Source organism: Bombus impatiens, unplaced genomic scaffold (genome assembly GCF_000188095.3).
Source record: "Bombus impatiens unplaced genomic scaffold, BIMP_2.2 scf_1100, whole genome shotgun sequence".
NCBI lineage: Eukaryota > Metazoa > Arthropoda > Insecta > Hymenoptera > Apidae > Bombus > Bombus impatiens.
In genome coordinates, this window is record NT_177519.1 from 33462 (window position 1) to 51681 (window position 18220).

At 39.8% G+C, this 18220-nt stretch overlaps 1 protein-coding gene across 1 annotated transcript in view; it reads right to left on the reverse strand.

The window, feature by feature from the left end:
- Positions 1-18220, reverse strand: part of LOC100745833 (protein madd-4) — a 109407-nt gene that overhangs the window by 8309 nt on the left and 82878 nt on the right. The window contains exons 7-10 of the mRNA XM_012391667.3: positions 12987-13089; positions 11671-11769; positions 2557-2698; positions 2262-2355 (exon numbers count right to left, since the gene is read on the reverse strand). Of these exons, the coding sequence (XP_012247090.1) occupies positions 2262-2355; positions 2557-2698; positions 11671-11769; positions 12987-13089 (438 nt within the window). The remainder of the gene's footprint in view (positions 1-2261; positions 2356-2556; positions 2699-11670; positions 11770-12986; positions 13090-18220) is intronic.

The following is an 18220-nucleotide window of genomic DNA, read 5'->3' on the forward strand; positions in this document are numbered from 1 at the left end:
GTCTTTGTGCGCGTTCGGATATTTTGGTTCCCTTCTTTATTCCTGCAGAATTTATTGGTTTCCCGACTATATATTCGTAGTACATAGAGCGACCCCTACATCTGTCTTGTCATCGATTAGGTCAGATAAATAACTGCCGGTTATTCCAGGATTACGTTTAAAACCGCGCCTTCCATTTCCCTCCTCTCTATTCAACGCTATTGAATCGAGCCACCCATTCGAACTTATCCGCGAGTACCTACTTTTGTCCATCAATCAATGACTTCTAGCTGACAACGTTTTCAATTTGCTTTCGTGTATCGGCGATATCAGTTCGCGGAACAAATACAGCGTTACGAAAAACTAGGAATAATATCGAAGAATAATATCATAGAAGGTGGCAATATCCTTTTATCTTTTGCAAACAGCGACTAATTACAAATCAAAGTGTGCTCCTACTCTAGTAATCTTTATATAATTGTTTTTTAACGAATTACAAATTAAAGCTTGTTTTTAATGAATTCCATTAAAAATGAATCGACTAATGTATTTCTCTCTGACGGGAGATGCGATTTTTGTTCTGAGGATGGAATCCGGCGAAAGCTCGTGTAAAATTCGTCCGATAAGTACCGAGCCAGAAAATGAGAGAAGGAGGGCAGCTCTACGATCTAAATAATGCATGCTAAGCCTACAAAGTTACAGTGGTATAACGTGGGCTGAAAAACGAGAAAAAGACATCGCTGTAGGGGGCAAAGGAACAAACGTAACAATCTACGTAATATCATCGTCGTTAGTCTATGCTAATGCTTGTTCTACGGCATTCGCGTTATGCGCTAATTAAATCACGGTAAATCTCGTAATCTGCATAAATGCATTAGGAGCAACAGCCAGGAAAAAGTTAGCTAAGAAACAGGGAGATTAAGCTTCCGGAATTTCAAGCAAAGAAGAGATATTTAAGTTGGAAAACTGTTGCGCGTCAGCGGAAAACAGGCCTGTCGCGTTGCGTTGGTTACTATTATTTTCCACGAGCAACGGAGATTTTTATTTTACCGTGGAAACAGGGTGAAAAAAATGTAATAAAATAAAGAAACGCTGAAAGTGTATTACGTTACACGAACGCGACAGGTGTCGTTTTTCCTGTTTGCATTTGCCGTAAAGCGATATTCTCGCTGACGCGCCTACGCAATGCTAAGATAAACAAAAAAAACACTATACGCTAAAAGAAGAAGAGGAAGAAGAAGAAGAAGAAGAAGAAGAAGAAGAAGAAGAAGAAGAAGAAGAAGAAGAAGAAGAAGAAGACGAATAAGAAGAAGAAGAAGAAACGAATCTGGAAGAGGATTCGTCTAGCCTAAAGTTGATTGAGGGAAATGGTTAATAAACGAAACGGGGAAGAGGGTGGAGAAAGGATGTGAAGCGTTCGGTGGTAAGTCATCGTGGAGGCTGGTAAGAGGGCGAGAATGTCAAATGCTTCTAAAACTCGCTTAACCCTGATTTCGTTGAAAAAGGAGAAGCGTTTTTAGATTTCGCAGCTTTGCGGTGAGTTACAAAAGCGTGCGAAGAATCTACGAGAGATTGTAGAGCACGCGGGGAAGGAGAAGAGGGTACTGACGGTGGCGATGGTGATTAACAAGGAGGAACAGAGAAACATTAAGCAGAAACAGGAGGACGTCGGTTTGCTTTGCCCTTTCTCGGGAGCAAGAAGCAAGAAGCAAGAAGCAAGAAGCAAGAGACAAGAAGCAAAAGGCAAGAGGCAAGCTATTGGGATGGGATAGCGAAAGGGAAGGAGTTAAGAAAAACTTAAGAAGAACAAAGAAAGAGAAACCAAGGAAACAGATAGAAAAGAAAGTGGGTGGGTGGATGCTAGAGAGAAGGGAATCGATGAAGTTAGAAGAAAAAGAGAAAGTAAGGGAAGAGAACACAGAAGTGAAAGAGTTAAAGTGATAGAGAATAGAAAGAGACACAGTAATGGGATACCTCAGATACAACCAGCCACAGGCAAAGTAGATCGTATATCTGTCAGGACAGATCAATTGACGTCAAGAAATGAATGCTTTTAAGAAGGAAGACCTTCTATCTAAGACTTTCTATATACGAGTTTTGTTATTTTGATCAAAAGGGGGAAAGGAACAGCGCAACGAGAAGCTCTACGATTGCACGACGTGTGTAGTAATATTGTAAATATCTAGCTCCGAGTCCGCCTCGGCCGGCTGAATACATATTACCATATCGATTTATATATATCCGCGTGTATATCTTTATCAATTTTCAGAGAAGTTACTTACGTTGATTCTGAGGGTATCGGCTGATCGATCAATTTTTCTGACACTGGCGGAGGCGGGTACGGTTGCATCAGTGGCTGCGTCATTTCCTCGCCATCTGAAATGAAAATTCACCGATCATAAAATATTTTTTTACCAATTCATCCGAATCGACGACCATCGACGAGATTCGAGGTCGTAGAGAATCGTTTCGAATCGTGCACGCGAGAAATCAGAAAGGATTCTACCGATAAACACATTCCAAATGATACGAAGAACGATTGTAGCGGTGAATAGGAATGTAACTTATAAAACTTACATATTGGGCAGGGGATATTTGTTTTACACTCTTGCTCAGTGTGCGGTCGCTCGGTAGGGTCGCAGTCCTTTGAGATCGAACCAACCGCATCTCTGCACTCGATTGTCCTCGTCCTGACACCGGTACCGCATGTCGTCGAACACTATCGATCACATCGAGGAAAAATAAGTTTTCACGTTGCCAACGAATCGTTCCGAAACGAGGCCAGTAGCTATTATTTTAGATTAATAATAGATTAATAATCTGATCATTTATTCTCATGAACGGAATGTACACTTGAATAACAGATGAAAGAATAGGAAATTATGAATCTGGTTGGATCGATGAAACTGGAGGATCGTGAATATGAAGTATTTGGAAAAGTTTATGCAAACACCAAGTCCCGTTTCACACACCGTTTCGTTTTTAACTTTTTATTTTGACAATTGTGAGCAGCTTTAGTTGGAACACGGTTTTCACAACAAGAAAAGGATACGAAGCGAGATAATACCGAAGTCGGGGCAGGATAAAGTCCATAGAAATAGGGGAGAACACGAAGGAAAGGCAGGGCGAAGGAACAATAAAGTTTCGTGACGCCACTGTGGAATCTAATTTCGTATACTAACTGGTATTTGCAAAGTTCCATTTTAACGTTCAAACAATTTAAAAGGTTCTTCTGGAACGACTCCTCGAAGATCGTTATCGGGGTGAGGTCTGCCACAGAATGTTAAGGGGCGGAAGAAAAGACGAGTTAAGATACTTTTCAAGAATATCTTTCCATATGATGGCCTATGATGGACGGCAATCTTTGTCACGATATATTTACTGTTTCTGTAACTGATCTGCTTTTCACTGGAAGTATAACCTTTCAGAAGACAATTTCCTGAAACTATCTCTTCGAATTTGTAACTAAATAATATTTAATATTTGAGACAATTTGCTTAGAATAAAATTGTTATTGAGAAATAAGATGTATAATACATATATATTCTTCATATCGTTATATAAAGTTCCTTCATTTGTGACATAATGAAAATAGATAATAAAATGTCTATATAACTTGACTTAAAAACATGGATTTAAATTAGTTTATCTTTCAAGTACAGATTTATTTCATTTCACTTTTTTAGAGATAAATTTTCAAAGAAGATATTAAGCATCGACGATACGCTGCAAAACATTTTTCAACTTTCGAGAAGCGAATTTCTTGCTTCATTATACGCTGAATGTGTGGGTCTCACGTACACGCGACGTGACATGCAGAAATATCGAACAAATTTCCTCTCAGCGTGTTGTAAATCCGGAAACAAAGCACAGTGCTCGACCTCTTTGCTTCCTGTCACGGAAGATATGAAGTAATTGCTTCCGTTGATCACTCGTGACGTAGAAACTCTTCTTTTCGGCCTTTTCGCTCTTCGCGAAGCAAACCTCTAAGAAACACAGCAACATTGAGATAATACAATTAAGAATCATTGATTGCTTCTTCGCTTTAATTAATATGAAATTTGTCAAGCTATATTTATCCCTATAATTAGACTGCGCGAATTTATGCAAATTTACATTTTTATAAATCCAAACTAAACTGAATCAGAAGTTTGTTTCATCAGCTAAGTAATAGAATAATAGATATTATATTTTGCATATTTTATATATCTTGGCATATTGTGAATTTATATCTGTATTTTGTGAATTTCTACAACTTTCAATTTTCTAGAAGTATATAAAAATTTGCACTCTACTTATGACAAATTCAGTGTTTGTCTGTATCGTGTCTGTATCTTGATTATGGAGAATATGTAGAAGTTTAATCGAATTGATTAACGCGAAGACGAGACAATTGGAATCTTTCTTTCAGGATCGATCAGATTCGCTTTTACGTCGGATCAAATCGCAGCCGAATCTCAACCGGTAGGTACCATTTTCAGCCTCTCGCTGCGAAAGATTCGTAAGGAGTAAGAAAGCAGAATGTCTCGTTGAAGGCACCACGGTGGTGATCTCAAACTTCTCTCGACCAGAATAAAGTCTGTTGATCGGGGAGGTAAGAACGAGGAATGGCCTGAGCGGTTTAAAAGCGCGAGCGAGAAGGAGAGTGAGCAAAAATCCGGATACCAGAGCTATCATTCAAGACGTCGAAGGTGGAAAGGTGACATGAACGAGAAAAGCGGAAACCCACTCGACTTAGCCACTCTGCCTTCTCCTTTACTCCTGCTGTTTGCTTCTGTCCTCATTCTATCGTTCGTCACATTTACCTTTCCTTTTTTACCTACTTACTTCTAAGCTTTTTTCTCCTTTCGCTTTCCATTGCTTTATCCGTTCATCATTTACTTTATTTCAGCCCCATTATTTCTGTTTCTTTCGATAGTATATCTTCGTCTCGTCAACCGATCTACCCTTCTTTCTTTGAATCGCTATTTTCGTTTTCCTCTCTTCCTTTTCTTTTTTTTTTTTTTGTTCTTCTTTTTTGTTTCACTTTGCTTTCATTTAGTGCACTCCGATTTTCCGTTTCTTTTCTCTCTCTCTCTCTCTCTCTCTCTCTCTCTCTCTCTCTCATTTCCTTTCTCCGTTTTTTAACTTCCATCCGATCTCAGCATATATTTCCCGTGTTCCTCATTCCTTCATCCCTACCTCTCGTCTCAAAAGCATCAAGAAGGAGGTCCGATATCGTGGAAGTGCTTTAAGGAGCCCTGTGCTTTCAGTTCAATATTTGCATGGCTCCTGAGCTCACAAAAGAGAGAAATCTATCAATTCCTGTCTTCCGGTGGTGGCTCTTTCACCCTCTCTTCCTCTTCCTCTCTCCCGTCCGTTCACTCTTTTTCCTCCTCTGTAGCCTCGGATGAAATCATTACCGTGCTGACGGGTATAAGAGGGCTGCCTTTATGTATTGCTGGCAAAAGGATACCGACGCCATCTCCTTGCTCCTGGCAGGCTGCAACGTTTCCTTCGTCAGCTGGAGTGAGGCCATTGTGTATCGATCAAGCATAAGATGAGCCGTAAATCATGCTGCACACACTTTTGCTTACACGTGACTAGGGATATTTTCGTATCGTTCTCGAAAGCACGCTGTTTGCCGCCTTTGTTATCGACGCTGATAAGCACCAGATATTGTATCGTACAACGTCCTCTACTTTTCTATTTTTAAAATCGACGACAAAACACAGTTATTGATGATTTCAAGCTCCGGTAGAACATTGTCAATTTTCTACCTAGTTGAATTTATTATGATTTTCAGTCTACAGAGCCTGTACTGATTTAATTAAGATCATTCTGAACTTTCAATATTTTTCACTTTCTTAGGAAACTTTAGTCTCATTTGTTTAACGAGAGTCGTCAGCTAATTCTAATAGCAACGTTTATCATTTATCGAGATGTTATACGTATTCTCTTTGTCTTCGTTATAGTTTGTATCCTTCCGAGCGCTGTTCCGTACGCATTGCCTCTATATTTTCATTATTTTGTTAAACATTTCTAATTTTTGTAATGTAATGGTGAAGAATGAACACTCAGATGATTTGACCAGGTTCCAGACATTTTCACTGGCATTTAATTCGGGCCAGTTGACTGATTATGAGAATGCAGAATTAATTATCAAGTAATTATTAATTATTAAGTAATTAAGTAATTATTTAGGTAATCGGTAATGGTAATTTACCATTTGTGTACAATATTATGTGCGTATATGACGTATGATAGTTTAAAATTATCTGAATCGGCTAGACGGGATACCATGAATAGATGAAATCGTAGCTTTGGTAAATATCGTTCCATTGAATATACTCGCCTTACGGTATCTTACAAGTGTGCGTAGCGAAAAGGTGATCGTTGTTCGTATTGATCGAAGAACGAAGAGTCATAAATCATATGGATCCCTTTCGTCATGTACCTACGTGACTAGATTCTTCGCCCTCGTGAACTGTATTGTGCGTAATAAACCAGTCCCACATTCACTCAACGATTTCATCGCGAAGATCAATGCGCAGAATGCTTTAATACCGCTTTCTCCCTGCCGAAAGAATTTTTCGGAAAGCATCGTGGTCTTCGAATAAATCGGCAAATCCTCCATCATCTTCTGAGCGTCGTAAATTTCCATTCACATTCGTCACTTTGGGAACGAGTAGGTATTAAATTAACAGCGCTTTTATATGAAATTACAGGGGAAGAACGCGACAAATTATATTTTCTATTTTTCACAGAGAAGTTGTTTTCAAATAGTAGTTAGTTGCCAATGTCTTCATTCTCTTCAAAATTGTTAAATATTGCTCATTAATAATAATATTACTCTATCGAAGGTATTAAAATATCGTTTGTCCTAACAATTGTATCTTTGGATTCTACAAAACTTCACATAACGATTACATCTTCGTACCTAACATGTTGTTTTAATTTTCGATAATAGGGTGATAAAAGAGTGTTAGAAATCAAAAAATCCATAAAAATGTATATAAAAACGTTCTTCTCATTGTTATTTTCATATACGTGAATATATATGTGCTCTATTGACGAAGGATAGGGACTAGAAGAGACACGAATCGGTAATCTCCGAGTTGAAGAAACGAGGAGAGGAAACGAAATTTAACTTTCAATTTGCAGCCGAGAATTTTTTCCTTCCTTTGTGCCGTTCCCATTGCGCTCCTTCATTTCTATAGGAGACGCGGATCTTGAAATATTCCGAAGTGAAAACGTTTCGTTGTCACCACCCGCCGCCATTATGAGTCCGCACGATTCGCGAAATACCGACGTGCTTTTTACGTATCGAGGAGTAACAGTAATAAATACGTATCTGGGATGCGCGAGTGCATTTAGCAGCCCTCATGAATAAAGCATAACTTCGCTTGGCGGATTCCGCTGGGAATTCCGTTGATTTTTCCCACTTCGCGTGTACCAGATGAAAAGTTTTGCTCGTTCTCTGCGAGCAAGGAGAGGAAATAGAGAAAGATAGAGAACAGAAAGCAGGCAACGCGACCTTCTCTCGTACAAGTTGTCCCTTATTGTTGCGTCTCTTTGCACCTCTTATTGCAGTTTTATTCTTGCTGCTCGAGGTTGCATCAGCCAACACTGGGAGCACGCGAAGTGAGTCACTTTTCTGCTCAGGCCGTTCCATTCGAGAACGGTTGCTTCCCTTGTTTCGCGCCTGGCAGTCTGAGATACGATGTTGTAAAATTTTATTGTTCCCAGAACTTTCTTCAGCATTTCCAGTTTGTTTCTGAATATAAACGAAACGGTCTCCCGCGTGAAGTTACATAGCGAAGTTACTTTAATTTCTTCTCCACCGGAACGATCTTATACCGTTCACATTTCCAATGATATTTCTCTCTAACCAGGTTGTCCTATCAAAAACAGAGGAGTTGTAATTGTGATTGAAAGTTGTGCTTGGTAAATGGACTGCGGATATTTATGCATGAACACCTGCTCAGAAATCTGTTTCACTTACTAAATATCATAACGAGCGCTATATTTTGAGTGCTATACTTGCGTGTTTCTCTGTACTACAACATAACTATATTCCGCGGTTTTCCCTTAAAAATTTTAAATGCACGAACATCTGGGCTTTACTAACGATAAATGGCATCGGCTTGTGTTAATTCGCTGCACATTTCTCTAGATATGGAACGACGATCTCCATGGCGATCGTAGCCAACTAGGGAAATTGCTAGACGAGCTACGAAGTTGAATTCCAAGTTTCACAATTATCGTATGCTCGTATATAACAGCGACAATGTAGGAAAAGTTTTCAATGCATCGAGCTGAAACAGAAATCGGAATGAAATCCAAGAGGTCGGGAAAGCGGGACTTAAATTTCCATAAACGCATGAAATCGGATGTCCTCGAAACCAAATGCCTGGAATGCTTCCAGCAGATATCGCGCTTTTCAGGACACACAGTTGTTCGACCAACGCAAGAAATGGTTGTGACTATAGAACAGGGTACAGCATGATAGGAATGGGAGGGAAGAGAGTCGGTCATCGAGTATCGTGCCAAAACGAGTCCTGAAACTCCCTTAGGCGCCACTGGGTCGTCGTTCGAACCTCCTACAATGTATACTCTCTGTATCTGAATCGCATTTATTACGCGGTAAGCGCGTACGAATTCCGCGGAAACCTTCTAGCAAAGTCATGGACCCGTGGTGCATGCTTTGCAGCAAAGCTGCAACGGCGACGCACTTGGCGGCGAGCCTCTTGATGCTGTGTCTCGAATCGATTTGTACTTGCGCTTGTATGCATGTATAGGCGTGTCATCGTATGCGTGTGACACAGTACGTGCACGTATGAGTCCACCACGAATGCAATCGGCAGCGATGAATTCGCGGAGCAACGCGAGGCATTTTCCACGAGAATGCACCCTCTTACCCTCTTCTTCACGCGCCTTTCCCACGAACCTCTCCTCTCGAACCTCTTATCGCGCCGCTATTTTTTTTCTTCCCCTCCGTTTGTCTTCTGCTCGTTTCTGGCTTCTTGCCTTTCAACCCATGTGAAATGTCTCGTTAAATGTTCCGCAAAATCGCTGCCGAATATTTCTTCTTTTTTCTTTTTTGTTTCTCGTACAGTTGTTCCCTTTTGTATTTACTTTTATTAAAATTCCATGTTCTCCGACATGGTATATAGAGGTACGTAGTGAAATTGAATTACTCGTAGCTCACGGTATGACTTGAAATATTTTTTCAGGGATGCACACGCGGAATCCCTGTGTGTTTCATTTATATCGTGTTTCGTTTCGTTTCCCGCGATCGCAACAGATAGAGCATTTCATTTTATTGAAAACACTTTCTACCCTCTTCTTCGCCCTTATTTTTTGCCTCCTATATTCATGTTTCATCCCTTCGTTTTTCTATTGGATCTCGAAACGGTACTCCACGACTACGCATTTTTTGTTCTTACGACACGGACCAGCCACGAGCATCGTAGGAAAAAGGCGTGTCCGTCTTTTTGCTCGAATACTCGAAAGGGCGATACGCGAGTGTGAGCGAAGTGGGGCTGCAGATAACCCAGAGAGGAGCGAATCGAGGGGACAAGAAGAAGGTTATTTGACGACTAAATCGTTCTGTTTGATGTCGGTGGATGATGCGGTCTGGAACATCCTCAAAGAGTGCCGAAAGAGCATCAGGGAGGTGGATACGACAGGAAAGAGGGTGAATCGCGAGGTAAAGGGAGAAATTCGTGTAGATACACTTGGAAGAAGGGACGGAGGACGAAGTAAGTGCAACCAGACTACGCATTTCTCGCGAAGGGAAGCTCAGACGCTTCGAATGGTTGCGTCGTGAAGGTGAAAATTTACCCTCGTTTGCTTCCATTTCTACGCGTTCAAACCTGTCGCCTTTCCCGTGGGTTATTGGTGGATCCACGGTAGCTGTTATGCTCGGTCGAGTTCCTTCGGTTTCGAGAAAATCCGATTTCAGCGAATTTCTGGCGCGCGCGAGACCAGACAAGAAGTTCTTTGGACTTGGCTGGCTGTGACGCCGAAACGCCTTACCGAGGCGTTAATGTCGTTAGAACAGAAAGGGAATGGGGAAAGAGGCAAAAATGTTTGAGCAAATTAAGTGTTTTCCGACCACAGAAGGACAGAACCGGATATAAAATTACTGGGAGGAAGGAAGCTGTTTCGTGGCTCATTTCGTCATTCATTCTAGGTGGACAAGAGAAAGTTCTAAAATCCGCTAATTTTGTTGCGTTGCCTTTTCTCGCTATTGTCGTCCACGATGTTTTCGGTTTGAGTGCTACAATTTTTTCACCAGAGAAGTCGTGTCACGGATGTTTGCGAAAGCCTCCATATAGATGTTTCGATTAATCTTTTGCGACTGCATTGTGCGACTCAGATATGCATATTGTATTGATCAGGATACGATCAGAATGGTTTTGATGGCTAAGAATAGACATACGACTGGTAAAAGGGTTTTCTTGGCTCAGTTAAATTTCCCTTAGCGACACTAAATGTATTTACACAGTCATATAATTACGATTCATATCAGTATAATCGATCTTAAAAGTTCATCATATATGTTCTTACATATATGTACTTACATATATGTACAAAGTATTCCTTATATAAAGGATAAAGGATAGCAAACGTTTCTTTTTTGTTTAAAAGATTCCACTGACATGGTTCAAAATTTTGAACCAATCAAAGGGAAGAAAGATAAAATTGCATTCCCGCGGCTGCTTGGGCTAACGTTAACTCGCAGTGAAACGCGATAACAAAACATCTGGCTCGCACAAAGCAAATTGCAGAACGAGTTTCATTTCCCTTTGCAACAATCAGCCCGACCTGTTTACTGTTCCCGGAGGAAATCGGATTTCCTGATACGAATAGACAGATATAACCAGATAGAGAAAGGTTACACGTTCGTCTGCCTCATCCACGAAGCCCGTTAACGTCCTTTTAAGAGACAAAAGGTCCGTCTAACTCGCATAACGACGTTAACTCTGCCAGATAGAAATTATTCCCCCGTGTTTATTCGACGCGAAATTGCACGCGTTTTATAGCTTCGATTAAAATCCTGTTATGCTCCTGATGTAACAATGATCTTTGAATGATCTTTGAATATAGATATGTATAGCGTGACAGGACGCATTCTATATACAAATTCTATATACAAAAACAAGTCGATGGTGTAAAGAGAAATCTTTTTCATTCGAAACTATATTTTGCAGAAAATGGACTTTCCTATTAAATAATAATTAATTTTCGTATATCAAATTTTTGCACTCGCATCAAAGCAGAATTAATCAATTCGCTACTTGACACGTTTCCAAACTCGTCTTTCGTCGAGAACGGAGTTTTGCGCGAAACAATTTAGAATTCCGATAAGGAGAGGAAAAAAGATCGTTCGTTGTATAGGAAACAAAGATGAGAAATGAGTTTATAACTCGGCCGATTTAGAAACCGTTCTCTAGTAGAGGAGTCATCTTGACGTTGGTAATAAATACTGCTGTGGCGCAACCCCCTGTAGGTCGAAAGACCGTCACACTAGGTGGTAATAAATACTGCTTTATTTGGCATCTCGTCGAGCCCTAAATTCCACCATCATGCGAATGACTTTGGTCTGTCTGCACCGATATCACTCCTCCTGCTCGTTTTGCATGTTCACGGCATGTTCGCGCGCGAGGGTCGCCGTTCCGGTACCTGAGATTGTCTTGTACTCACCTCGCTCCATTTATTCGTCTCCCACATGGGACAAGAGATGGTATTGCAAGTTTCTTGGTTACGGGGCTTGTGCGTGCTGCTACACTTGTGGTCAGGCAGCTGCAACAATAATGACTTAAATCTTTTATCCGATTCAATGTGTAAAAAAAGATATAATATTTCTGGCAACATTCTTTTATATCAAATATTTGATACGAAATTATTTTGTGGACAAAATTTGTAACTTGTTATAGAAACTTTGTAGATTTGCAATATACAATATCTCGCGAATACGAAAGTATTTAAACGCTTCTAGAAATCTTTTATGAATGTATCGTGTGTGTTAAAAAAAAAGCACTTTGGAATTTCATTAACATTATAACAAGACACGACCGTCATGATTCTTCAGTAATTCTAATGTTTATCAAACTATATTATCTGAATAATTGGATATTCTACGTGCTCTTATCGCACCTATTATGTTCCATATTACCGCTAAGAGAATCATCTACTTATTGCTCAGGTATGACACGGTGGGATCAGCATAGAAGAAGATGCAAATCCTCGTGGTGCACGATACGTCGTGTCTAACCATACGTATTTTCAACGTGTACGTGTGCTCCCCGGCTGCTCTTGTCGAGCCTCGGATGAGAGGATTTTACGGTGGTTGACAGAGAACCGCGAACGGCCCTTGCAGTTTAAACGAACCGAACTAGGTTAGGGTTCGTGGGTTTTGCCAGGTTGTCATAGGCACCAGAATGGACAGACGGATGGATGGATAGGCATGTATCTCTGTGACAGTTCTAGCAGAGATCGTGTTGCGAACACTGTCGTAAAATCTCAAAGACGAATGAAATTATCAATTACATTTGTCTCGGATGTCAAGCCTGAGATTTATATTAGCGAGATCGACGCGAAACGAGGAATTACGAGCCGTAAAAGGAGTCGATACAGCAACGGCAAATTCCAACGATAAAGTGGAGCGAAATTTCGATTAGATTATCGTTATCGTTGGCACGGCCCCGATCGTACTTGCGAAGTATATTTCGTAAACATAAATCCACTAAACCCGGAAAACGTTCAACTTTCCCGAGAAACCGAATAGAATTCCGGTTACGCGGTTACGTATAATACAATGAAAATAAAATCTGATCGATCTTTCTTTCGCCTGGCGACGTTTTCGTTCCGTTTCGCTTCTTCTGACGTTAGTCTGGAGAACGTTTGCCATAGTGTGTTTCCCGTGGAAAGAAACGGGGGATATCCAAGCGAAAACCCCGGGGATTTAATATAAAAGAATTCCGCGTATTTAAATTATCTTTATCCCAGTTCTTATTTACCTTCGTAGTCTCATTGCCGTTTTCCTCGGTACAGAAAATGGTTCTGGTCCTCGATCCGCCTCCGCAACTGGCGCTGCACACGCTCCACTCGCCGGCTACCCATCTAGAAACGTAAAAAGAATCAATTGAAACGCCAGTCTAGTAGCTGTATAGTAGAAATGTAGGCTTGTTACATGCATAACGTTCCACGTTCATATGTAAGATCAAAGCATCATATTGCTGTTTCTTCTGGCGAATATTAAGAATATTAAGAATATCGATTTTATGGAAAGAGGTTTCTTCAAAGTATCTTTGATAGAAAAAATTCGCGATTCGAATTGCATAGTTTCCGCGAGCGCTTCGAAACCGCTTGAAAAAAGATTCAATAGCTGAATTAAAATGGAGAGCTTTCCCTTCGACGAGGTTTTCGTTCAACCGGAAGTCATCTTCGATACCGCAATCAGATCCCGCGATGCTCATCGTTGAAACAGCTTGCGTACAAATCCGAGATGAGAGCACCATCGATCGAAGATCGATATTTACAACACCAAGTTAATTGCTGGCTATTTCTGCGATGAAAGCTTTTTCCTCGTCGAAGTTACTTTCGGCACGTTCGGTGAATTTGCCGATTGGAGGTAGATATTTTCAGAGAATAACCGATCGATATCGAACATGCTGTAATTTGAAATTAACAAACTGACACAACAGTAAACAATAAAAAGTAAATACTTTTGAATCTGCAAAGTTATTTTTATTGTAGTTTACTATAAATAGTTTCATTTTAGTGAATCGTTCAAAATACGATTTAATAAACTTTTGACGAAAGGAAACATTACTTGATTCGAGAAATGATAGTCGATAGAAGCCGGAAAAATGCAACTGAAGGAACGCTAATCGCCGTGGACTTTTTCAATTTCCGCTACATCGCGTGTTTTCGAGGCAAAAGTGTTCGCGAGTCGCCAGACGAATCCATCGATCGTCGCTAACATGAAAGTTTTGCTCGATACGCGACGAGCTGCGTTGCTCTCGTTGTAATACGTGTAAGCTGGTCCCGATACGTCCACCTAGCTTGGCGGTTATTTTCTCTGTCGTTGTTTGAGCATAAAAGCCACTGTAATTCCAAGAAAGTAAATGTTCCATAGTACGTGTACCATCTGATAAAAATGTTCCAATTCCTTTCCAAGTTTTTTAGCTTCTGTTTATTACAAGGGCTAAATGAAACATATTAACACGTTCGCGACTCTATCTTGACAAGATCGTCCCCAGTGATCGATAACGTTTTTACATTTAATAAATCTTGCATTTTAACATGTTGATTGTTTTGGTAGATTTTATTTACTTTTTATTTATTCCTAAAATCATAGATTATTTTACTCTTTATAATCCTTATTTTATGGTTTATTTTTCTATTCGAATAACTTTTTTAAATGCAACTGAAAGACTAATTGATAATTAGATTTGTGCGTGTTTATGCAAATTCATAGTTTCATAAATATATCAAATGAAACGAAAGTTAAGTAAATCTTGTTTGTAGATTTTTATACCTTCGAATTCCCAATAAATGCATAAACATGCGCGGTTTACTGGTAATACCAGATCTGTTGACGAGTTTTCACGATGAGTTATTAGCTAATGGAACGAGGCGTGACATACTCTATCTTATGGATCCCTTGATCTTGAATGTATTGCACTAACACTAGGACTATCTTTCTGTTACGATCACTAAAACTACGTAAGTGCCTTTGAGAGAATTAGCATTTACTTTTCTTAAGACCGAAACATAATTATTTATTCCTATTTTGCTTTCATCTGGTCATATTTATCTTTTAGAACTTTCTGCCACAGATACAATATACCAGCAACATTGAAAACAAAATTTCACAAATTTTTTAATCCTAATTATGGATTTTTCTTCCTTATTTCTGCTCGGTGGTAGAAACTTATCTTTTTTTTTTAATTTAAACTATCTCTTTAATTGAACATCTTGATAATTTTCTTTAAACCAAAACACAATACGTGTTCACGTATTCCCTGTGCCTATAACACGAAACCATCAACCACCATGTTTAATTACCCCTCTCTTAGCCTGCACAGATTATATAGCCAGACTCTGTACACGATTCTGGTCGATCGATGTTAGTAGCCGGATCGTGAGATTAATCGTCAAATGTTCCGGAAAACGCTTAATGGAATTTAATTGGGCCTGTATCCCTAGCACGACATAGAATAATAGCCGCTGAAGTATTCAGTGGCTTAATACACAGTTGCGGGTAGGCAGCGGTTTAGAAATCCCGGTTCTCCTAGGGGATAGCTGAAACGTCGACCACTTGCCCGGCCTGGCTGAATCGAATTAAACTAAATTCTCGGCCTGGCCAATTAGCACCAATTTAATGTTGACGAGGCCCACTCCACTCAGTGATTTATTAACCGTTGTGGCCGTTAACGTTGCTATCGGCTCTCCCCGTTTTGATTTTTCACCCTCGAATTCACGATCAATCGTTACGTTCCTTCGTTTCCGCAACACAAATATCGCAACGATTAACGAACAACGACGTTCGTTAAATTATTCATTGTCCAATTACGACGGATCGTGACATTATTTCGTGAACCACTTTATCGAACGCATTTTACTCTACTCGAGAGACGTTCGATGGAATCCTAAGACGGTAACTGTAAGTTATTTTTTGCTTTGAAGCGATTATGAAACATTTCAAAGGTTTATACTTGAGTTAGTTGATTTAAGCGAGATCTTTACGATTGTACAAATTTTTATGCATCAATTGCAAATTACAACTAATACACTTTACAAAGGCCATATAGCTATTTAAACAGTCAATTGTCATTGTTAGCAATGAAACAGTCAGGCTATAATACTAATTTTATACCAAATATATGTATTTGCAATAAGTATTATGTAACTCTTCTATACATTTTCAGATTGGTTTCAAATTTTACCAACGTAAATTTTCTGTCGTAATTGTACAAATGCTTTTGTCAGCTAGTAGTGCATGTATTGCGTACGAACAAAACACCGTACTAAATCGATCAATTATCTTAGCTGGTATTTGCTGGCGTTCGAGAAGCATCTTCATAAGGTCGAACAACGTTAAAGAGGAAAATGTGGCGCGAATCAGTTGCGTGATTCGCCTCTTGTGGAAAGTTAAACGGTAGTTCAAGTAACCCGAGCCACTCGAGATTCTGGTTGGTGCAGCATTAACCGTAGTTCTTGGCTACGTGCATCATCCAAGTGGCGAAGTTTGCTCTCGTCTGGCTGCATATAATAACGTTAAACAGCGACCCGGGGACGACTTGACGAAAATTTTCATAATTTAGCTTCAGCGAACGTTCTGTGTTCTTGACACTTTGCGTGTCTTTGCTCTGGAAATCGAGGCGAAATAAAACGAAACGACCGTGGTACAAGGCTAAATCCGGACAAATTTCTGGAGCATTAGGGAAAGGTTCGTTTCGCGACGCTTCGCCACGCACGACTGAAGCGAGTAAAAAGCACCCTTTCCGTTTCCCTCCGAGACGAGTTGGCCGTTTTGAAACGCGCGAGTGCGAATTCACGCTTGAAACGAGAAATATTGTGGCGTCAGAGGCGAAAAAATTCGTTTCCATTTATGGGATGACAACGTATTTTTCTTCAAATACTGTGCTACAGTCAGCTTTGTTATATTCTGTTCTTGAAATTTCAATGAAAATAGGCGTCGTATTACGGCGATATTTTTTATTCAAGTGCAATGAATTTCACACTAAAATTGGGATAAATCTAACGGACGTAATAATTGATTCTCTTTCATGCCGATGTACGTAGATAGATAGAATAGAAAAATCTTAAACCGTCGACTATACGAGGATGTTTTACTTTTTATAAAAAAAAAAAATACTTTGTATTTTACAAATACCATCGTTATTTCTTGAATTGAATTTTTCAGATGTTTAATATTAATTGTCTACCTGGCTAACGAAATGGAAAGAGAGAGAGAGAGAGAGAGAGAGAGAGAGACAGAGAGAGAGAGTGAGATGGACGTCGATCGGCAACAAGGTAACAAACTTAAGTTGCACGTCGAGTTATACTTTCGATCACAAAGGGAAAGACTGTGCACGTTTCAACTACATGCTATATTTTATATCCGGTAAAAATGGTTCGCGGCGAGTTTTTTGTACTTGGTAGCCGAAGTAGTGTCTGCCAGTCTGGAGAATGATTCTCATCGGGAACAAGCTTTAAAGCGCCTCCTTTTTATCCTCCGTTTCCTTTATCCAGACAAAGAACAGGCCGTATCGTTCCAAGAACTAAGATTGTGTCTTCGAAAAAATATCCTCGGGACGTTCGCCTTCCCTTTCTCTTCTCGTTATCCCGTCTGATCGTTACGCTTTATCGCGAACAGTTTCAGCTTCCCCCTGGACGTCCGTGTTATGAATCAGAGAAATAAATTTCTCTTTTGTTCCATGCGTCGTTTAAAGGGTACCGAATTCGGACATTGCAATCGTTATACTCTTCCAGGTGAAATTCATTCCGAAATATGACCTAAACTGTAATTCTTTTTCCATAATTTTTCATTAATATATAATGTCTATCCTCTTTATGCATTTATGAGAAAAAAGATGCAAAGATGCACAGGATACATATATGATATACAAAAGTTTTCAAAATATCCGAAGTAAAGTACTAAAGAACAAAGTTATAATTTGTAATAGGTAAAACGAGTCTCTATGTTCTATTCTTTTTTTTAATTGTGCCCATAAAACCTTAAATTCGCGTAAAAATCCAAAGTCGTTTAGTATCAGTCAAATACGTCTCAACGAAAATTTCTCCAAAGGAGTTTTCTATGTCTCGTAATTTTTTGAATTTCGGATTGTAGAAACTTCTACAGTTATCAATAAATCGCAACGAATTTCTGAATTACGACAGCAAGGTAAGAGGAAAAGCACACACTGGAACAGGTAAATGCCAGGGTTCTAGAAAATAAATTGTCTCGTTTCTTCCTTGTGTCGGGTCGTATCGTAGAAGAGAACGCGATACAACAACCATCATCGAGTGGAACGGGGAGTCGTTTGTACAACCGTGGGGAGATTCGCATAAAAGTCGAGCAATTCCTTTAAATAACTTTTTCAGGAGCATGGAACCTAACCCCAGATCCGACGATGGTCCCGACTAGTTGGTACTTTATAGCTGGCAGATCGTTTCGCGGAGTTACTCTTACGACGGTTTTGATCGCGATCTCCGGAGGAAGAAGCGCGCTTTATGTCGACGC